The sequence below is a fragment of the Sesamum indicum genome, linkage group LG4 (assembly GCF_000512975.1).
Source record: "Sesamum indicum cultivar Zhongzhi No. 13 linkage group LG4, S_indicum_v1.0, whole genome shotgun sequence".
Classification (NCBI taxonomy): domain Eukaryota; kingdom Viridiplantae; phylum Streptophyta; class Magnoliopsida; order Lamiales; family Pedaliaceae; genus Sesamum; species Sesamum indicum.
Window position 1 is genome coordinate 1,977,888 of NC_026148.1, and position 18,094 is coordinate 1,995,981.

Consider the following 18,094-nt stretch of genomic DNA (forward strand, 5'->3'; position numbering starts at 1 on the left):
GAACCTTGTGATCGCACACTTTTCTCTCGATCAATCTAACTTGAGCGTCGGAGGGTCATTGTCAGGGACGTGCCCGACTAGCTCATTTTCTTGTCTTATTTTCAGGGACCCCAAAATCTGATCTTGGAAGAGTTAACCATCTATGTTGAGATCATTTCTCGAGATCGCCGAATTCGACCCGGATCATTACCCATTTTATCCACTGCAGATTCCATCGGATGATATCCAGCCAGGTGCAAGATTCCAAGCGTGGGGTACAAGTTTGCAGTGACCTACAACAACACCACAAGGAGAACAAGGTTAAGAGGGAAGATTGAGGGGACAATAGCACTACCAAAAGGGATATAACATATAAGATGAAAAATCAGCAGAAGAAAGAACGATAAAATGGGCAGGGGTCTAAGCACAAGAAAAGAAAAAATTCAGACAAAAGGGCAAGATTAGAGAGAGAGAGAGAGAGAGAGGCAAAAGCAAGGGAGACGAGCATTTTAATCAGCATTGAAAGAGAAGCAGTTACGATGATGGTGTCATCCGATGTCCAAGCGATGAATGGGCGCCGGCGAAAACCCTAATCCAAGGGGAGGAAACCACTTAGTCGAGGGAGAAGACTCTTAGGAGAGAAAAAAATCCCTTTTCACGTTGTTGAATAAAAAACTTTGAGAAGAAGCACTTTCCATCTAATTAAGGTTAGTATTTGTTGTCGCGCTGAGCTTATATGGCAATTCGTTCACTTGCTTTGCAGAAAAAGTTTCTCGAAGGACTGATTTGCAAAAGCTGGAGTACTAGAAAAAGCAGTAGGGCCAGAAGAAAACAATTTCTATAATTTGTCATTGTCATATATAGCTGCAGCATCACCCATTTCTATATTTATTCCCCCCCACCCCACCCCCGCTAACTCACTCGTAATGCTGCACAGAAATCTTTTCACGGATATACTTCACCTTTTACTGCTCGTAAACCACTAGTTCATTCAATGCAAAGAAGCCCACAATGTCAGAACTCTGCGATCTGCAAATTCACATCAATGGCCAACACACATTCTTCCTCTCCGAGGTAATGATAATACTGTCTTCCATCTATGTATCTATCTATCCCTCCAAGAAACCGGTTTTCAATTCAAACAATTTTGTTTCATCAGCTCATTCTTGGTTTCTGGGCTGCAGAAAATCCTGTCAAAGTATTCGTGGAAGTTGAGGAAGATAATCAAGCAAGAAAAGCGAAGAACTCAGATCAGGAGGTCGGGGATTGAGATTGATGATTTTCCAGGCGGCGCTGATGGGTTTGAACTGATTTCAAGATTCTGTTACAACAACGGCACCATTTCCATTACAGTGGAAAACGTTTCCCTCCTCCACTGCTGCTCGGTGTTTCTTGGAATGTCTGAGAAGGCATCCCTCGTCAATCTCTTGCATCAAACCGAAGAGTTTCTTGACGGGGTTTTCTACTGGTCCTGGAATGAAATTATCACCTGCCTCAAGAACTGTGACCCCTTCTTCTCTTATGCAGAATCCCGTGGCCTCATTCAGAAGCTCTTGTCCTCTCTTCTTGCCAAGATTGCACAGAATTCCGATGTCAGCTTACTCTCTTTCTCCTCATCTTCTTCGTCTTCCTCTCCCGAAACAGCACGCAGTTTAAACTCACCAACAATATGCAATGGCTCCACATCAAGAAAAGCTTGGGCCTGGTGGTTCCAAGACTTGACTGTTTTGAGTCCGAAGATTATAGAGCATTTCCTCAGGGCATTAGGGTCTTATGGGAGTCATAACAACAATTTAGTCCTCACAAGATTTCTCCTGCATTATCTCAAAACCGCACTACATTCCAACGGCGGCAGCATAAGGTACGCATCGACCGATTACCGAGGATTAGCAGACACTGCAGTTCACGGGGTCGTGTTGATGGGGAAAACTGCATTTTCCTGCCGGGGGTTGTTCTGGGTGCTGAGAATTGTTTCCGGTTTCGGGCTGAGCCGAGAGGGGCGGGCAGCGTTGGAGAGGCTGATAGGAGGGATGCTTGATCAGGCAACCCTGGATGATTTGCTGGTGTCTGGAGGGAATGGAGGGGTTTATGATGTGAATCTTGTTGTGAGATTGATCAGATTATTCGTTCATTACTATGATAAGGTGTCATTGGAGAAGATGAAAAAGGTTGGGGAATTGATTGACATGTATCTGGGGGAGATTGGACCTGATCCGAACCTCAAGATCTCAAAGTTTCTTGGAGTTGCAGAGAGTTTGCCTGATTGTGCAAGAGATTCATTTGATCAAGTCTATAGAGCAATTGACATCTATCTTCAGGTGATCACATTTCTTCACTATTTTTTTTCTTTCTCACTTTGTTTATCAAATTTCTCCCAGGTTAATTGCATTTTTCTCTATGTGAAAATATATAGTAATGGTGTAGAAAATTTCATTGAAAAAAAAATAATAATCATGAACTTTTGAAAACAACCTCTCTGCTTCCTGCATTAGGAGGTCACACTATCCTTCTTTCAAAAGTTTAACTTGAAAAAAACTTCACTGCTTTTCCTACATTACAAGATTGCTATAACCTTTTTTTAAAAGAAAAGGAGATTTTTGCTATTTTAAGAGGATTTGCATTTAACCCTATTTCTTCAATAATTCTTTTATTGGCTTAAAAATATTTTTGCGAATTTTGCAAAATTCACAGTAATAAATCATATGCGCCTCATGTGATTTTGTTTAAATTGGGGTTTTTTTTCTAATTGGTTTACTTTTGTCAATATGGACGAAAAATTATAAAAAAAAAAATAATGGGCACATGATTTATTCCGATAACTTTTGCAAAATTCGGCACTGAAAACATCAATATTACGAAATATCAAAAAATTATAAGACTATTTTAACCCTTAGAAAGATAAAGAATAAAAGTATCAAAATCGCGAGTGACACATAATTTATTCTCACAAATTTTGCAAAATTCATCATTAAAAAATGACCAAAATCGTGAAATATCATAAAATAAAAGAACTATTTTACAACTCTTAAAAAACAAAATAAAAATTTCCAACTACCAAAAATAGAGAATCAAAAATATTTTAAGCATTGTTTTAACCATCAAGTTTAATATTTTCCTTCTTACAACATTTTCCTTTCATCTTTTCTATTTCCTATTAATACCATCTTCTACTGAGGGTATGGAGGAGATAACGTACTTATGGTGTGGGATGGTGTGTGGGGGTTGGGGCCCCCCGGGGCAAAGACAAATACATAAAATGATACAGAAGACAACTTGAGAAGACCTGTTTCTTGACTTTTGGATTTTGCTCCATTTTCAATATTTCCAAGATTCCCATAAATCTGTCACATTTGAAGTCAGAAAGAATTTAAAGATACCTTAATTTCTTAATTAACAATAATTAAGCACTAATTAGCTTTCATTTAGTGGAGGGAATTGGCAATTCATGATGCCTAAAACAGTGCTAATTATTCTCTGCCAGCATGTATTGTCTTGCACTGCATTTGTCCTTTCTTCTTGTGTCTTGTGCTTTATAATTTTCCTATGAATCCTACCAATTTTTCCGACAGGTACTAATTGTCATTATCTATACAAACCAAGAGCCATAATATTCGATTAGTCGTGTCCTGGTCTAATTATAAAGTAACAAGAAGTTAATAAAGTACCCCTCCACAATTGAGTGCTTGTGCTTCCAAGCAAAAACCTGAATAGCAATTTACTCCAAGATCATATTGAAAATGAGCATATTACCCTCTTATGAAAAAAAATATAGTAATTTATCCCTTTGTATTTTTTAAAATGAAACAAATTTACCTCCTTATATAGGGAGGTAAATTGCTTCATTTTAAAAATTATAGGGGGTAAATTGTTATATTTTAAAAAATATAGGAAGGTAAATCACTATTTATTTTTTGATAAGAGGGTAGTTTGCTTATTGACGATATCACAAGGGTAGCTTGCATTTGTCCCCTTTTTAATTGAATAATAGCAACTAATCCTTTGGATGGACAAAGAAGGAATTATTTCAATTATGAGATAGAATAATTATAATGTCACGGGACTTGAACGCGGTTTCATAGTCTATGTTCTTGCTCATTAATATATATATATATATATATATATGTGTGTGTATTGTGTAATTGTTTATTTAGATACTTGAAACTTAATTAGTATGCCGTGAGGGATAGGTATAAGGTAAACGACACATAAACTTGCCCTGTCTTTCCACAGATAAAGACAATAAGAGGTTTTTGTCTTCTATATTTAATGATTTGTATGTATGATTGTGATTGATTGGATAATTATATAAAACATTTCTTGATTTCGGGCCTAGTGTAAAAGGACCTATGAATAAAATGTAATTTTTCAAAATTGAGTTTTATTTTATGATTTAATGTAATTTAATTCATGTAATATTATAAATAAATAAATTATCTCTTGTATAAAAATATAGTGTAATTTGTTTTCTATAAAAAAATCATTTACCAGACAGAGAGGTATATAGTTTCATTTTAAAACACGCAGAGGGGTAAATTACTAATTTTAAAAAATACAGGATGTAAATTACTAATTGTTTTGGATTAATTATATTATATCATCTGAACTATGATTATTTTCACTATTGGCATCTAAATTTTTTCTTTGTATCAGCTTACAGAATTTTACACTTTGCTATTTATAACTGTTTTTCAATCAAAGCTTTTGTCTGAAAAACATCTTATTCGGTGTATATGTGATATCTAAAAGGTTATATTCTGTGATATCTAAAAGGTTATATGATGTGATATTTCTCACATATGCAAAACATGTGATATTTTTCTGGCAAAAATATCAACAAAAAAGACGATCACATATGATAAAGTGTAAATTTCACAAAGTTGAGATGGTAAGTTGATACAAAAAAAGTTTCAGTAAGAAGTGTAAAAAATGACATAATTTGGATGACAATTTATCTTTAATTTTTTTATAAATGATAACTTGTTCATTTGTAATATCACACTAGGTTAATTGGATTTTTCCCATTCCTTTATAGTGTCTTTTTTATGCTACTCAATTTAGAAGTATGTGTTGGTCCTATTGCAGTCTCATCCATGTCTTTCCTTAGAGGAAAGATCCAGATTGTGTAGATGCCTAAATTACGAAAAGCTGAGCCTGGAAGCCTGCAAAGACCTAGCAAAGAACCCTCGAATACCTCCAAGAATTGCGGTTCAAGCGCTGGCTTCTCAGCATTCCATCATACAAACGGCGGAGTTTGTGAGCGACGATCATTCAAGCCTTAGCAGCAACAGTTATAAGTGCATAAATAACAGTAATAATAGTAATTACCAGATGGTGTTGTACGAAAACAATGACAACACTAGTAACTTGGAAATGGAGAGCTCATCCGACGACAAGGAAGATGTTAAAGTAAACTTGGAGAGGATGCAGTGGAGGGTGGTGGAGCTGGAGAAAGTGTGCAGAGAAATGAAAGGTCAAATGGCAAGAATGGTGAAGCTCACCCCTCAACATACAAGACCTTTGCCTAGATTGTGTTGATCAATCTTCTTCTTACACATACTTTGTTGCTTTTGATTTGTTATTTTGTTGATTTTCTCAAAAAAAAAAAAAAAAAAGAAGAGAGAAAAAGGACTTGTTCATATCCAGATGAATGGATTTTGATTTTATTTTTGTTTGTAAATGTTTATGGATGCAATTTCAAATCATAATACAAGCTATTCATGTTCACAATAACCTAGGAACTTTTATCGAGGGATCGTGACTTGGTGTACAGTAATGTAATGATACGTCTATCATTATTCTTCAAATTAAAGATATTCTTGGTTTTTTAGTCATACTCATTTTTTATTTTAATCCTTTAATAATATGGGATTGCAAAAAGATCCGACCAATTTTTGATTTGCGCGATTTTAGGACATCTCTCATCGAATTTTTTTTCAATTGACCGGAGATCAACACCTGTTCCTCACGTGCCGATTTTAAATTAGGGGAAGATTTATAATTGACTACAACTTTCATGACATGGCTTTACAAAATGGCGATGTGGCATCCAATACCATTTTACCTCCTCCTCTCCAAATCCTAATTTCCTTTCCAGTTCCTCCCCCTCCCTAAATACTAATCCGCCTACCTCCTCGTGCACCACCATCACTCTCTATCTCTCTCGCGCGCTAGGAACACATAAACCAGACACCATTTCACATTATTCACCAATTCTTCACACTATACTGCAAAACCATTGCAAAAAGTGGATCGGTTTTCAACGATTAAAAGTTCCGTAACAACATTTAGATCGGGATAAATGCACTTTTCATTCTCCGATATCGTGACTTATTCGATTTTAATCTTCGAACAATTTAAGGTTGCAATATTAGTTCTCAAACTTTAATCTTTTCAGCACTTTTGATCCTACCGTTAGCTTTACCGTCAAAATTAATGGATTTTGGCATGTACAATGCGCATGACTGCTGAAGAGGGAAAATTGGTTGGGGGGGGGGAGGGGGGAATTAGGTTTCCTCATTTTCTCATTCTCCCTGATCCGGGTCGAAATTAGCGATCTCCTAAGACGATCTCACTGCAGATAGACCAATTCTTTCTAGATCAGATTTCGGGTTCCCTGAGAATAAAACACGAACCGTGAGCTCGTCGGGCACGTCCCCGACAATGACCCTCCGACGCGTAAGTTAGGTTTATCGAGAGGATTGTATGCGATCTTAAAGTTCTAACTCAATAAATGTGCAACAATTACCTCAATAATGGCGCATCGGGGTCTATTTATAGAGCACAGCTGAGATATCAAGTATTAGGCCACGTGGCCTTATCCTACTGGCTCATGTTCTGATCGAACGGCTTCCATTGTCCGGGTCTTTAGTCGGTTTGTGCGATCCGGGTCGGGTCCTCCGCGACCCGCCCGTTACAAGAGGCGCGGAACCTGATCGCGAAATGACTTCAATGCCCTTAATGAAGGGTAATCTGGTCTTATTACAGGGTTACAAGTGTATACCCATCATTACTCCCCCACTTTTTCAAAGTGCATGACTGTTGCCTTTGAAGAAGCCGAACAGTCGCATCGTCGATCGGTTACCCAGGCGGACACGTGTCGGCATCTCGGCGGTTGATCTGCGGTGCGTATTTCAAGAGGGGTCTTCCTTTAAATATACCGGTCATTCAAACTCTCACGCCTGCCCCATATATAGACTTCCAGCGACCTGCACTCACGACTTGAAGTTCGCATTCGATCTGCAGCTTCCAGAGCCATCCTGTTTTAAGGTACGATGCCCTCTAGCTCTAGTTCGAATTCTAAGTCGCGACCTGGCTCAGGGTCTCATGCGACCCATTCTGAGTCTGCGTCCGAGTCTACCTCTAAGTCTGTGTCTGGGTCTGCGTCAGAGTCCGCATCTAGGTCCGTGTCTGGGTCTTCTCATGAGTCTTTTTCTACCTCTCCAAAGAGGAACAAAAAGTTTCCGATTTCAAAACTCACCGATGAACATGCCGGCCCCTAGACTCTCGCGAAATTCCAAGATAGGCTCGCTAAAAACCCTTGGGAAGCTGTATTCAGCAAAGTTAGGACTCTCATTCTCAAGATTAGAGAAAAACATCATATACCCTCCTGTTATGAAATTATCATCCCTGCCAGTTTTGATCGCATGCATCGTCCCCCCGAGGGTTTTAGTGCTTTTTCTATCAAATACCTCGATGCTAGGCTGCGATTCCCTTTGGCTCCCCCTATAGCCTCGATTTTGAATAAACTGGGGTTGTGCCCTATGCAACTTTCCCCCAATTCAATTTCTCATATCGTTCTTTTTGTTGTAATAATGCAATTCCTAGGTATAGAACCCAGTTTTGATAACTTTTGGAGTTTGTACTCTTTCACCACCTCGAAATGATCCGGTAGTAGAGGTTTTTTCTATCTTTCGGCCAAGCCCGACTGTGGATACTTGAGCGCCCTGAAGTCGAATGTAGGGGTCTGGTTAGATCGCTTTATTTTTATTCGATCTCCTAGAGGTGTCTGGCCTTTTAAAAATGAATGGACCTTGTATAAACCCATCCCGAAAACAAGTGGAGGAGGGCTGGAGGGCGATCAGATAAGGAGCCTAACGGCTTATAAGTACGACCCCAAGAAGCTTCTCACTGAGAAGGTTTTGCAACTATCTGGGCTCTCTCCAGCGTCCCTCCATATCTAAGAGTCCTTAGGTGATTTTTCTCTTCCGGTCCCATTCATTCTGTTGTTGGTGTGCTCGCATGTACTGACTTCTCTAATTTTTGCAGATAATCTAATCATGAGTTCGCGCAATGCTATGCGGATGATAGCGGCCCAAAATAAATTGAGGAAGGGGAAAGAGGTCGCAGCTTCATCTGATCCCCCTTCTAGTTTGCCCGCCCCAGTTCCTTCGAAGGCTCTTGTATTTGTGAGCCCCGTCGGCCAGCAACCCATCCTGGTCGATAGTGAGGAAACGCCTTCCGCTCCTGGAGGTCACCACGGCTACAACTCTTCGGAGTTAGAATTAAACCTGGACGAAGTCAGTGGCGACCAGGGGGTCGAGCAGGAAAGGCGAGGTCCTCCCACTAAGGAGCGACCCGAAAAGAGGAAGCGATCCTCACCCAAACGGGGTCCGGCAGATAAGGCCAAGCAAGGGCCAAGTGATAAGGGCAAAGGGAAGGCGCCTGCAGAAACCTCTAACCTTCCCCAATCCAAACCGCATAGCTCGAACGTGTTGAGCAGGATGGCTAGGGAAGCTGCGGAGAAGACTGGCGAAAATGACGATCGGGACAAATTTTTGAGGGTAGTCCAGCTCGCGGCATGTTGGAAGGAGAGCAGGGCGGCCCTTCGAGGTAACCAACCGCCTCCCAAAATAGGATAGCATGTCTAGTTCGGCTCTCTATAGCGAAGTAGGGAATGATACTTTCGATCTTTATGATTCCATCATCTCCGTTCGCGATCAAGGTTCGCTGGTGGCTAACAACCCCATTCGGCTCGAAGAGTTCGGGGCTCATTCCCTGATTCAGGTATTCTCTTGACTGATTGTCTATCTCTTCGTCCTGCTTTCTTACTGGCTTTTCTCGACCTTGCAGGCCATGACCTTCCTCTGGAGTCTCACTCTGAAGTGCACCCACTATCGAAGGAGTTTCATTCAAACAGACCAGAAGGTGCAAAATCTCAAGGCTCAACTGGCAGAGCGAGACGAGGCGGACCTCAATTATGCAGATAGTATGCTGGTCCTTGGTGAGAAAGTCACGAGCTTAGAGGCCGAGCTCGATGCTGCCAGGAAGGAGAGGGAGGTTCTTCTCTCTGAGAAGGAGGTGGCTTTGGCGGAGGCTAAGAGGGAAGCGTTCGAAGCTGGACGTGAAGAAGGCCACAAGCATGGAGTGGAAGAAGGCCAAGCTGGTCGAATTCCTATCGAAGAACATCAGCAAGTCTTGGCCAACTCCAGGATGTCTGCAGTTCGTGACTTTCTGAAGACGGATACTTTCACGACTACCCTTGAGCTCAAGTCCGCGAATTCATACGCCAAGGGTTATGAGACCTTCCTGTATCAGATCACAAAGTTTGGCGGACTTCAAGAATCTTTCGATCGCGGTCAACTGAGCATCGCGCTTGATGGCGACCTCCAACGTTATCCTGCTGATCCTGACCTGAAGGATGATGAGTTTATGGCCTTGAGAGACGAGCTGGAAGCGGAGGCTAATGCGTGACTTGTCCTAATCTCCCCATTTTTGTAATAGGATTCTGACCTGATCACTCTCGAACTGTAAATCCTATAGACCGTTTCTCGGAAATGTAATTCTTTTGAGAATAGGACATTGGGGTGTAGGTTTATGATCGCCTTGTAAATGACACTCGATTAATGGAAAGATTGATTTTTGGCAGCTTGTGTACTTTGCTTCTCTTTTTATTTACTGAATGCCTCCGTTCGTTCAAAGATTGCGTGTCTTCTGGATCGCACAAAACTTGTCTTCTTTCGATTGTTATTTTAGTTGGCGTGTGAAGTACATCTTTTTCAGATTGCACATTTAGGTTGTCTTTTTAGATCGTAGAATTTGAACACATCTTTTTCAGATCGCACGATTGGACGCGTCTTTTTCAGTTCGCGTTTAATTGAATGCGTCTTTTTCAGATCGCACGATTGGACGCGTCTTTCTCAGTTCGCGTTTAATTGGATGCGTCTTTTTCAGATCGCACGATTGGCTTACTTTGCTTAGTAGATAACGACAAGGACATGAAAGTGTGCACGTACGAAGATAAGCAATAAAAATGTACGCAGATTTATAAATTGTTCCGAGGAAATTACAGTTGATGCTATATCCAGTGATGACTATATCCAGTATACTGAATGCGATCTCTCTAACCTTTACATGATTGACGGCCTTTCACAGGCTCCAGAATTCGACCTCCTCCAGGTTGATGGCCTTCACAGGCACCAGACTCGATCTCTTTGTTGATGGCCTTTCACAGGCTCCAGAATTTGACCTCCTCCAGGTTGATGGCCTTTCACAGCACCAGACTCGATCTTCTTTGTTGATGGCCTTTCAAAGGCACCATAGTACGACTTTCCTGTTCATGCGTAGAACTTCTTCAGGTTCTGTATATTCCAGGGGTGTGGCAAGTTTCGACCCTGCATGTCTTGCAGCCTGTATGTACCCTTCTTTCTGATCTCGGTTACCTTGTATGGTCCCTCCCATGGCGGTTCTAACTTTCCTACGTGCTTGGAGGCTTCTACCTTTTTCAATACGAGATCTCCTACTTGCAGTTGGCGTGGTCGGATCTTGCGATCATGGCTCTTCATCATCAATCCCTTGTGGTGCAGAATTCGGGCATACCCGACCTCTCTCTTTTCTTCAATCACCATGAGGTCAAAACTTCGCTCATCTCGGTTAGCTTCGGGATCGTACTGCATGATTCTTTGCGACTCCTCCCCAATTTCTGCTGGAATGATAGCTTCTGTTCCGTATACTAAGCAGAAGGGGGTCCCACCCGTGGTAGATCACGAGGTCGTGCGATAAGCCCATAGAACTCCCGACAGCTCGTCAACCCACGATCCCTTGTTTTCGAGGCGTGTCTTCAAGTGCTGCAAGATCGTCCGGTTAGTTACCTCGATTTCTCCGTTCGCTTGAGGGTTCGCAACTGCAGTGAAGTGTTGTGCGATCTTCAGCTCCTTGCACCATTCTGTAATCTTTCTCCCCTGAAATTGGGTGCCATTATCAGATATTAATATTCGAGGTATCCCGAATCTGCAAATAATGTTCTTCCAGATGAAGTTGATGACTTCCTTCTCAGATATCTTGGCTACTGCTTCTGCTTTGACCCACTTGGAGAAATACTCAACCGCCACGATGATGAATTTCTTTTGAGCTTGGGCGGGTGGAAAGGGTCCGACAATATCGATTCCCCACTGATCGAACGGACACGCTATTTTGATTGGCTCCATCGGGATCGCCGGCTGATGTATCAGGAAAGCATATTTTTGGCAGCTCTCGCATTTTCGCACCAGGTCTTTAGAGTCTTTGACTAAAGTAGGCCAAAAATATCCCTGTCGCATGATTTTTTGTGCGAGTGATCTCACACCCGAGTGATTTTCGCAACTTCCCTCATGGATTTCCCGCATCACGTAAAGGGCTCTCTCCTCGTCTAAACATTTCAAGAGAGGCCTATCCACCGTTCATTTGTAAAGCTGGCCGGCTAGTAGAGTAAATCGGGTAGCTCAAAATTTGACTCTTTTCGTAGCAATGGGGTCGCTGGGCAGGGTACCGTCCTCAAGATACTTCACGGTTTCGTCCTTCCACGACCCCGTCTCTGAGACTACCTGCACCTCGGCTCTGTTCGAAAGGATCGATCGCTCGCGCACTAGGGCTGTGATTTTTCGATCTCGGATTCCGTCCATTGCAGCTCCGAATTTAGATAAGGCATTATTGAGGGGTTGGTTTGTTAGTACCACCACATTATGCGACTGGAAGTAGGGTCGCAGTTTTCGAGCCGTTACCACTAAAGCCAAAGCTAGCCTTTCCATTTCTGAATACCGGGATTCTACACCTTGAAGCATCTTGCTGACGTAGTAGACCGGGTTTTGATTATTTCCTTCATCCCTTACCAATACGGAGCTAACCGCATTCTCGGATACCGCCAGATACAAAAACAATATCTCTCCTTCCTTAGGGTTTGCGAGCAAGGGGGGCTGGGTAAGATATTCTTTCAACGCCTGTAGCGCCTGGTCGCATTCCGCGGTCCATGTAAAGTTTTTTGCTTTCCTCAGGATCTTGAAGAACGGTAAACTTCTATTTGCCGACCGGGATATGAACCTACTCACTGATGCGATCTTGTCAGTAAGTTTCTGAACCTCTTTGATCGAAGTCGGCGACCTCAAATTCATTATTGCCTGGATTTTTTCTGGGTTTGCCTCAATTCCTCGTTCACTAACCATGTATCCAAGAAATTTCCCTCCTCTTACTCCGAAAGTGCACTTGTCCGGGGTCAGTTTCATGCCGTATGTTCTCATAATACGGAAGGCTTGTGCGAGGTCCTCGATATGGTCCTGCGACCTCTTGCTCTTGACCAACATATCATCAACGTATACTTCCATGGTCTTCCCCAGCAAGTCACCGAACATCTTATTGACCAACCGTTGATAGGTCACACCCGCATTCTTTAGTCCGAATGGAATCATGTTGTAGCAATAAATCCCCTTCTCAGTAACGAATGAGGTTTTGTCTCTATCCTCTTCAGCCATTCGAATCTGGTGATATCCTTGATAAGCATCCATCATTGAGAAGATTTCGAAACCAATGGTCGAGTCTACCATCATGTCGATCCGGGGCAGTGGGTACGGATCCTTTGGGCAAGCTTTGTTCAAGTCTCTAAAATCAACACACATGCGCCACTTCCCAGAAGATTTTGGGACAAGCACCACGTTAGAAAGCCAATCACTGTATTGGACCTCCGATACGTACCCGGCTTTAAGCAGCTTTTCGACCTCCTGTTTGATGACTTCGTTTTTGTTGCTGCCAAACGACCTCTTCCTCTGTTGTACAGGTCGAGCCATCGGGTCGACATTCAGTCGATGCACGATGACCACCGGATCGACCCCTGTGAAATCTGATGGGCTCCATGCGAACATATCAACATTTTTTCTCAGAAATTCGATCATGGCCATCTCTCCATCTTTCATGCTGGACCCTATTCGGGTCGTTTTACTGGGCTCCTCGGGCACTAGCTGAATCGCCTTGTATTCTTCGCTGGGTTTCAAGTGCTCGGCCTCGTATGGTCGGGGTTCAGCGTCCTCAAGTTTTTTGCTTCTTCGGCTTCGGCTCCCCTTTTAACGACAAATTGTAACACTTCCGAGCTTCCTTCTGGTCGCACGACACTTCTCTAATCTCGTATTCAGTGGGGAACTTCATCTTCATGTGCTACGTGGAGATGACCGCTCGGAATGAGTTCAGCCCTGGCCGACCTAAGATGACGTTGTGTGTGTCTACTACCAGAAATTTGACCAACAAGGTCTTTCTTTTCAGCTATTCTCCCATGGACACTGGTAGCTCGATCGTCCCTAGTGAGGCCACTTCGGTTCCTCCAAAGCCCACTAACGCGGTTTTTATGGGTTCGAGCCGTGCGTTCTCTAGCCCCATCTTATCCACCACGCTCTTGAAAATGACGTCCGCTGAACTGCCACTGTCGATCAGCACCTTGTGGACAGTGAAGTTCGCGATATCCAACTTGACGACCATAGGGTCGTTCTGATCCCCGCCATCCTTCAATCTGTCAGAACTATCGAACGAGATGGCCTCTTCATCCTCCACCTTCAGCACGAATTCCCTTTCTCGAGCGCACCTTTTCCGTGTTCGACTCGAGTCTCCAGCGCTCGACCCTCCTGCAATCGTGTATATTACTCCCTCTGTGGGTGCATTGCTCCCGCCGGCCGGGGTCCTCTCAGTTCTCGAGGGACCTGGGTTCCGATCTCGATCTTGGCTCCTTGACCTGCTTCTCCTTCCTTTCCCACTGATTTTGCAATTTCGGGGGACGCGATCTCGGAAATATCCCTGCCTAACTAGTCTCTCGACGTCATCTTTTAACTGAAAACACTCCTCGGTATTGTGACCCCTCTCCCGATGAGACCTGCAATACTTGTTAGAAAATTTTTTCGAGGGGGTGTACCTCGTATGTCTCGACCATTTCAAAACATCCGCACTTTCCACCATCATTAAAGCTTTTTCTCGCGACATGGCCAACAGAGTGTAGTTATGGTATTTCGGGATATACTTGGGCTCCTTCTATTTCTCCAGTTTTTGCTTGCTGCCACCCCCTTCTCTATTTTCATGAGGTCGTCTGGGCGCATAGTCGCGCTCTCTCCGTTCGGAGTCTTTCATTGCATTCATCTCCTCTTCATCAATGTATTTTTGAGCTAACGCCATTAGCTGTTCGACGTCGCTGGGCGGATCGCGTGCGAGAGCAGACGTGAAAGGACCCTTTTGCAGCCCATGGATGAGGATGCTCACATATCGATCCTCAACTCTTGCACCTCTAAGGTCTCATTATTGAATCTCCCCATGAAATTCTTCAGTGTCTCATCTTCCCTCTGGCGGATATTGAATAAATGGGTGGCTGACCTCTTCTGCTTCTTCTTGCTTGCAAAGTGAAAGTTGAATTTTTGTATGAGTTGCTCGTATGATTCGATACTTCCTCGGGGCAAATTGGTAAACCATTCTTGAGCTTTTCCTGTAAGTGTGGTCGCAAATAATTCTGCCATGATGGGGGCTGACTGCCCATATAAATTCAGCACCATCTCGAATGCAGCCACGTGTTTTTGCGGATCTCTCATCCCGTCATACCTCCGTAAGTCGGGCACTCTGAAACCCGCTCGATTGTCTGGACCAGAATGTCATTGCAGAAAGGAGAATTTTTATTTTGGGAGACTATCTCTCCTCGTTTCTTTAGCTCATCAATTTGCTTGTTCAAGCTGTGTATCTGTTTTCCCACGCTCTCAACCTCGGCCCGGGATATCACGGGCTCCCTTCTCTTCGAGCGAACATGAGTGCTGGAGCCGGCATCAGATGATGCTGGTCGCTTGGTACGGTGCTCTTGTTCGCCTTGCACTCTCGACTCTCTTTGTGGCTCAACATTCTCAAACAACTGCCTCTTCGCCGTTTCCTTAACCAGTGGAGTCGCGGTTCTTCTTTCGTATTCCACAATGGCCTTCCGACTAGCTTCTTCTATCATTCTTTGTAGTTCGTCTTGGGTTAACTAGATAGTTGCTCCTCCTTTTCTTGGTGTCTCCTCCTCTCCGACATTTCTCCTCGATGAACCTTCCATTATGATGATGAATTCACTGATGTTCCCACAGACGACGCCAACTGATCCGGGTCAAAATTAGTGATCTCCTGAGACGATCTCACTGCAGATAGACCAACTAATCCTAGATCAGATTTCGGGTTCCCTGAGAATAAAACACGAACTGTGAGCTCGTCGGGCACGTCCCCGACAATGACCCTCCGACGCTCAAGTTAGGTTGATCGAGAGAATTGTATGTGATCTCAAAGTTCTAACTCAATAAATGCGCAACAGTTACCTCAATAATGGCGCATCGGGGTCTATTTATAGAGCACAACTGGGTATCAAGTACTGGGCCACGTGGCCTTATCCTACTAGCTCATGTTCTGATCGAACGGCTTCCATTGTCCGGGTCTTCAGCCGATTTGTGCGATCCGGGTCGGGTCCTCCGCGATCCGCCCGTTACAAGAGGCGTGGATCCTGATCGCGAAATGACTTTAATGCCCTTAATGATGGGTAATCTGGTCTTATTGCAGGGTTACAAGTGTATACCCGTCACTCCCAAAATTTTCCCCAACACAACACACTTTCTCTCTCAAACTCTCAACTCTTTCACTATGTCACTACTCGCCGCTCGTTCAAACCCATCCGACACCAACCGCAAGAGCTGTGTTCTCAATCACTCGGGACATTCGTTCGCTGTCATTGCAGGTTGAAAGAAAATCCTTCGCCGCGGATGAAAATCCTTTATTGCTTCCCTTTGGCATCCGTTCCGCATTGCTCCAGCCCCCGCTTGCTGACCCTATTCTCCGGCCCATCGTCGCTCGTCGCCATCTCGCCTGGAGGTATATTCTCCATGAAAAATAGGACCAAGCATGAGTTGGATTTTATGGTTGATTACGGTAAGTATTAGTATGAACTTTTGTAATTATTTTTTGGATTTTAATTTTTTATTATGAGAATTTTGTGTTTATTGCTGAGATATGAGATGTAAATATTGATTATAGTTTTTTGTGATTATTGTTGGGATTATGATATTATGTTTTATAAATTTATATGATTAATTTTTGTACGATGATGTCTGATGGAACTTTTTTATTCTTTTTGGCTTTTGTGTTTTAGTTTCTTCTAATGTACTTAGAATACATTGAAAAGGGGACTGATGATGGGTTAATTAATGATGTTATAGTAATTGAAGAGGGGAATGGGAGTGGCATGAATGCAATATTAGAGGGCTGCTACGTTGGAGCCTCAAGTGAAGAACATTTCGAGCAAGTCATAAAAAATGAAGGTATTGTTTTTCACTCCTTTTTATTTCGGTTTTAGTAATTTTACATCAACCCCATGTTCGTTTTTATTTTAATACATCGAATGCCCGAGAACTCGAAGGATACCACCCTTAGAGTCATTTAATTTTTTATATGTATTTTCGTTTTACCGCTTCCGTTAGCGTGTTCCAGGGCCGTACCACGCTATCCTTCAAGTGGTATCAAAGCCCGGTTCGATGTAGGTGGGTTGATGGCTATGTATTAACGTGCTTTTACTCAACATAGGGGCACTAGACTGAAAAGTTTCTGTCTAGTGCCCCTATTTTACTGCAAAATAAGGGCACTAGACAGAAATTTCCGGTATAATGTGTCTGTTTATATATAATTTTGATTGTGTACAATTTGTTAATTTTTTAAATAATCTTTTATGTATGTGATTTCAGGTAAAAATGCCCCGAAAAGATAAGCAAACAAAGCCAACAAGGATTGCTTTAGCCAAGGTATATCTTTTGATTATATTATTTTTTGTATGCCTCACTTAAGTTATTAATTCATTCTCTCTTCTAATATTATTGATTCAGATCAGTCCATCTACATCAAACATACACACTCCAGTAATTGTTAGAGATGGAATGAATTTCATCAGTGTACCAAACTTAAGAGCCTCTTTCTGAAATACAACAATAGAGAATACTTTAAGGGTTGCTTCTGAATTGCCTGATAGAGTTTCAAGAAGTACTTTAAGGGTGTCTTTAGGCTCATCTAAAGCATCTCAGTCTAGTCAACAAGGATGATATTTTGTAATAAGAGTGTGAACTATATTTTTATTAGTTAATATTTGAGAATGTGGAATGTTAAAGTTCAGATTATGAACTATATTTTTATTAGTTAGTGTTTGAGATTGTGGAATGTCAAAGATTATGAATTATTCAATTTGAGATTGTAAAATATTATATTAAATTATTATGTTGATGTTTAATTAATTCAAGGATGTTTATTTTTAGTACGACTGTTGTTTTTTTACGTCACACATATTGTAGGCATTGTCTTATACACAACACAAGTTATTGACAATGTTTTGTTAAAATTATTTAGAAAATTTGTTTCTTAAATTCACTTTTGTTGGTTTATTCTCTTTTTAAAATTTGAAGAAAAATAGAAAAAAAAATGAACTCATTGGAATTAAATTTGAAAAACGCCACAAAATAGGAGAAAAATAGCAATTTTTTTGTGTTTTAAATAAAATTTTCATTAAGTTTATTGGTGGAGTTAACAGAAGGACAAAAGTGCCAAAAAAAATTAAAGTTTGAGAATGAAAATTGAAACCTCAAATATTTAGAGGACTAAAACTGCATTAGGAACTATATTTGGGGACCAAAATCACACTTAACCCCGTCTAGATCTAGACTTCCTATTTAAACAATCATAAGCTCAATATGCAAATAACTGAAAATTAATAATAGATCAAGTAACCAAATCAAACCCATTTTCCAATAACTGCTAGCAATCCACAGTAACATCAAAGAAGAAAAAGAAAAAAACGTGGGTGTTTGGTCTAGTGGTATGATTCTCGCTAAGAAAAAGAAAAAAACGT

General features: G+C 41.9%; 2 protein-coding genes across 3 annotated transcripts; one reads left to right on the plus strand and one right to left on the minus strand.

Moving 5' to 3' along the window:
- LOC105159800 (BTB/POZ domain-containing protein At3g19850) lies at positions 874–5,709 on the plus strand. 2 transcript variants are annotated; one of them, XM_011076992.2, is made up of 3 exons: positions 874–1,053; positions 1,164–2,297; positions 5,062–5,709. In XM_011076992.2, the coding sequence occupies exons 1-3, from the start codon at positions 991–993 to the stop codon at positions 5,512–5,514; spliced, it is 1,650 nt and encodes a 549-aa protein (XP_011075294.1). In that variant the 5' UTR covers positions 874–990; the 3' UTR covers positions 5,515–5,709. The 2 variants fall into 2 exon arrangements, with proteins under 2 accessions (XP_011075294.1, XP_020548745.1); XM_020693086.1 differs by having other exon boundaries at positions 902–1,053; positions 1,139–2,297.
- Positions 13,480–14,163, minus strand: LOC105159816. The gene has a single exon (XM_011077016.1). The coding sequence runs from the start codon at positions 14,161–14,163 to the stop codon at positions 13,480–13,482; it is 684 nt and encodes a 227-aa protein (XP_011075318.1).

Bases quoted from the DNA above. Each gene is read 5' to 3' on its own strand.
- LOC105159816 (XM_011077016.1), bottom strand. From the start codon at position 14,163: ATGGTGGAAAGTGCGGATGTTTTGAAATGGTCGAGACATACGAGGTAC.
- LOC105159800 (XM_020693086.1), top strand. From the start codon at position 974: ATGCAAAGAAGCCCACAATGTCAGAACTCTGCGATCTGCAAATTCACA. The intron at 1,054-1,138 runs GTAATGATAATA...TTGTTTCATCAG, and splicing joins ACACATTCTTCCTCTCCGAG to CTCATTCTTGGTTTCTGGGC. The intron at 2,298-5,061 runs GTGATCACATTT...GTCCTATTGCAG, and splicing joins CAATTGACATCTATCTTCAG to TCTCATCCATGTCTTTCCTT.